This window comes from Portunus trituberculatus, chromosome 25, assembly GCF_017591435.1.
Source record: "Portunus trituberculatus isolate SZX2019 chromosome 25, ASM1759143v1, whole genome shotgun sequence".
Classification (NCBI taxonomy): domain Eukaryota; kingdom Metazoa; phylum Arthropoda; class Malacostraca; order Decapoda; family Portunidae; genus Portunus; species Portunus trituberculatus.
In genome coordinates, this window is record NC_059279.1 from 11,555,765 (window position 1) to 11,560,536 (window position 4,772).

The window sequence follows — 4,772 nt, forward strand, 5'->3', positions numbered from 1 at the left end:
CTGTTGTTATACCAGGCTGTGTCTTTAGCTCCACTGTAAAAAGAATCCCTTCTACTACTTATGTTGTTCAGTTTTTACATTATATTTCCTTGAGCCAATCTACACTAGTTACTCTGTCAAGGATTATTCGTTTGGGATGTTCCGTTTTGTTATGTTTATTTTGTTACGTTATGCTACTCTAGGTAAGTTGACATTATGTTAGATCTAGTTAGCTTAACTTAGAATTAGGTTAATTTGGGTTAGGTTAGTTTAGGTTATTAATGTTAGTCACTGTAAGAGGTCAAGTAACAGCGCTTACATTTCATCTGTGTTTTAGAGATAAGTGCTTTGGTGTGCTAAGAATCTATCAGTGCTCAGGTTTTGTTAAAGGACGCTGTTATCAGATGAAAGGAAAAGTTGCGGAAGTGAGTGCATTTAAGTAACATTCAATTATTTTGGTGAGCAAAAATTTAAGTAAATGTATTGAGAAGTTTGCAATGTTTGTTGTGTTCTTATACTGTCATTAGTGTCTCAGTATCATACAGTAAAATTTCATCTTAGTATTCTGGTGTGATTGCTTAGAAGCCATTATGGTGAAGGTGTTCTACATACTATCAGTCTGGACCCGTGATACTTTAGAGGTGTTATATGTATAGCAGCTTATTAGAAAGCATTATAGTGTAGGTTAATTTTTCAACATATTAACCTAGACACTGGAGACGTGTTATGCTGCGGCACTGAACAGTATGTTTAGTAATGCAGAGTGTATTTGTTACCTTATATTGTGTGCGTGTTGTGTCTACGTCCATGTACACACAACCTCGAGTGACGTCGAAAGGAAGCAGCGTAACCTTGAGTCGTGGATTCACTAGTGAGTTCCTCTTTCTCCTCTATTGTTCTGACTTCATACGGGGATTGTGTGGGTTTTCCCTTACTCCTTTTCCGCTGGCGTCTTACAGCTCACCACACACTACTGGGATCTCTCCAGCACTGCACTAGGAGCAGGTGAGCGGGACACTACTCAGACTCTCCCACTCGTCTTCACAGGTCAAGTTCTCACTCATAACTGAACCACTTCCATACCACTCACACTCGTACTCTTGATTTTTCTTGTCACACTTCACAGAACGCTTCCCTGCGTGTCCCACACTTCACGCCTCCCGCGGTGGAATGAAAAGTGTGCAGTACAGGGCCTCACCAATACAATTGTCAGTCCGGATCCGGATATTGTACAAGTTCCTCGGTTTTCGTGCGTCAGATGGGCTTCACCCGGACTTAAACACTCACCACCACCAACGTGCTCAGCTTCATTATAACTACGTTTTATTGTGCATGTTATGAGTGAGTGAGAGAGAGAGCGAGAGAGAGAGAGAGAGAGAGAGAGAGAGAGAGAGAGAGAGAGAGAAAAAAAAAAAAGCGGTAAATGTTAAGCTTGCCACTCGCAGCCTTCAAAAACCAGTCCTGTTCCTTGTCTCACCAAGATTCCTCCCTTAATTCACGTGTTCCTCTCTTTCTTAACTCAGTCCATGACTTAACTCCTATCCTTAACTCACTCTCTCCCTAACTTGCCTTCTTGATTACATGCCTCATTGAAATCTCATCCTTGACTCACTCCCTTCCATAGTTCTCCCTTAACTCCGTAAACTCGCCACGTCTTGTACTTCCTCCCTTAGTTATTAGCTCGCTTTCTCCTTTAATTATCTTCGTTAACTCTGTCTTTAACTGGCAGCCTCGTTTAAATTTCCCTGCATAATGAGTACAGTATGAAAACCTGCCTGCAGCCTCGGGTATGTGTTACTGTTATGCGGGTTGTATTGCTGTGTTCAAGTGTATCAGTGACTGGAGACCGTCTTATCTTGAGGTCTCTGAGTGCCCTCACTTAACTGCGTGGGCTACACGAGACTTGTGTATAAAGAGATTCTGGAGATGCTTTTCCTTATTTCATAAAGATGTTGCAAATATAGATGGCTGTTATATATATATATATATATATATATATATATATATATATATATATATATATATATATATATATATATATATAAATAGTTATAGTTATAGGGATTAAAAATACTGGAAGTAGAGTGCAAGTGGAGAATTTCAACCATAGGTGTTCTTTTCTATTAAAAGTAAAACACTTCATTGAGTCACTGTGGCAAAATTTATTACTGAAACACAAAGTAGGAAACTCACATAAAAAAATTTCCATACAAGTCCACGAATATGAAAATATTTTCATGCATGTATAATATTTACGTTTCTTACTGCGATTTTCCTTTGCGTTCAGTTGAGAGAATCTTTAACCAAACGTTAGTGACATTACTACGACAATAAAAAAAAAGAAAAAAAAAATCTTCAACTTTAGAAGCAAAGTAAAAGTTTTCTTTCATGTAGAGGGAGCACCAGGTAAGGATAATATAATTGCTATAAAAGAAAGAAAGAAAAGGCCCACTGTGGTACCAGTCCCCGAAAAGAATCAAAAGCGGAGTAAAAATATACTGGATAAGATGTTGAAACCTCACTCTTGAGGGAGTTTAAATCATAGAAAGGTAAAAATACAGAAGCAGGCAAGAAGTTTCAAAGTTTGCCAAAGAAAGGGATGAATGATTGAGAATACTGGTTAATTCTTGCATTAGAGAGATTGAGAAAATAGGGATAAGAGAAAGAAGAAATTTTTGTGTAGCATGCCACATGCAGTTAGCAAGATCTGAAGAGCAGTTGGAATGGAATTACTGATAGAAGAGAGCAAGGAATGCAACGTTGCGGCGATTAAAAAGAAGTTGAAGACAGTCAAGTAGAAGAGAAAACTGATAGGACGAAAAACTTTTTATTTCACTCTCTCTAGAAGAGCTGTATGAGTAGAACTCCTTACATGTGAAGCATACTTTATACAAGGACGGATAAGGCTCCTGTACAGGGTTAGTAGCTAGAAGGATGGAAAAAAAAGTGGCGGAGACGACTCAGAACATGTAAAGAATAATGATTGAATCTAGTATAAAGCTTTGATTTACCAACGATCCTCCTACAATTATTATCCTTTCCTTTATAACTTCACCTAAAGTTCCCTTTCTGTCTTTTCCATTGCTTCCATGATACATACATAGTCACTGATCTCTTAAGTCTATCAGAGTGGTTTTCGTCAGGGTTCTGTCCTGTCACCCAGTTTCTTCCTATTATTCATTGATGATTTAGGCCAAGCTTATTGTCATATCCACTCATATACTGAAAATACTTTTCACTCTTTCATGTATTTTTAAGACGTGTAACCATTCAAGAACTAAACAACTCGCGCAGGGAAACCACAGAACGCCTGACTTATGATTTCTTTAAAATCTATGATTGTGCCAGAGTAAACTCAGTGTTATTCAATGCTTCAAAAACTCAATTATTCCATCTACCAACTAGACACAACCTTCTAGACAATTATCCTTTCTTCTTCAATGACACTCAACTATCGCCCTTTTATTCAATGAATATCCTCGGTCTGTCCTTTACTTATAATCTAAAATTGAAACTTCACATCTCTTCTCTAGCTAAAATAGTTTCTATGAAGTTAGGCATTCTGAGTTGTTTCTTCCAGTTTTCTCGCTCCTCAAATGTTAACTCTGTACAGAGACCTTATCCGCCCCTGTATAGAGTACTCTTCGCATGTTTGGGAGTTTCTACTCATACTGTGAACCAAAAGCTTTTCGCCTTATCAATGTCTCTCCTCTGACTGTCTTCAGCCTCTTTCTCACCGCCGCAATGTTTGATCTCTTGCTATCTTCTACCACTATTTTCATGTTAACTTCACCTCTAATTTTGCTAACTGCATGCTTTCTCTCCTCCCACGGCGCCATTGCACAAGACTCCTTTCTCACCCATATTCAATCTCAATCATTCATCCCTGTCTCTGGTAAACTCTGAAACGCTTACCTGTTTATGCATTTCTATCTACTTATAAACTGAACATAATTAAGAGGGAGAATTCAAGGTATTTATCCCATTCTTTTGGCTAACTCTCTATCCTGTTCGATAACTGGCATCTAAGTGGGCCTTTTGTTAAATGATCTTTGTCATCCTTGGTCAGCTTTCCTATCTTACATAAAATGATAAATAAAAAGGAAATAAAGTACATAAAAGAATACCTGAATATTTCATATTTTTGTTTTATATTTCGAAGACTGAAAAATATATAAACCAAAGTCTTAGGTGCATTTGAGACATACAAAATAGCCACTTGGTTCTAAATAATAATTATACAAGTGCTTTCTTTTGGGGAAAAGAAGCAACAGCTAAAATAGACGAGAGATTCTAGTCTACATACCTGTATTTCCTTTCATCCACTTACTTGTATTTATCACGTACCGATATACGAGAGATTTTATGTGGTTAAGTCTTGACTATGTGTTATGTGTCCAAGGGAATGAGAAGGTGGAATACGGGTAGCACTGTTTGCTTGCATTACCGGCGCTAGTGACACCCCTAACATGAGAACACCTCCTCTCATTCATAAGTCACAACGGTGACCCATTTCAAATCAGCGAGGCGTGACGTTGTGTCTGAGTGTGGTATATTGGTGTAATATTTACGCTAATCTGTAATACTTTCATTTCATATTCAATTAATTTCTTATATGACACAACTTTTTTCTTAGATTATATTTTCATACTTGTCGCTCCCATACACACAGGCCATGTCATGTATCTTCCATGTACAACATTATTTCAGGTATCAGCAGAAAAAAAAAGATCATGTATCCTGGGAAGTATCATTCGCCATGGAGAGCACCAGCACCCAAGCTGACTATCACT

At 37.8% G+C, this 4,772-nt stretch overlaps 1 protein-coding gene across 1 annotated transcript in view; it reads right to left on the reverse strand.

Moving 5' to 3' along the window:
• The window catches only part of LOC123508778, a 78,206-nt gene extending 76,911 nt beyond the window's left edge, over positions 1-1,295 (reverse strand). Inside the window, exon 1 of the mRNA XM_045262680.1 lies at positions 756-1,295. Within this exon, the coding sequence (XP_045118615.1) occupies positions 756-788 (33 nt within the window). The 5' untranslated portion in view covers positions 789-1,295. The remainder of the gene's footprint in view (positions 1-755) is intronic.
• Between the last annotated feature and the right edge of the window lie 3,477 nt (positions 1,296-4,772).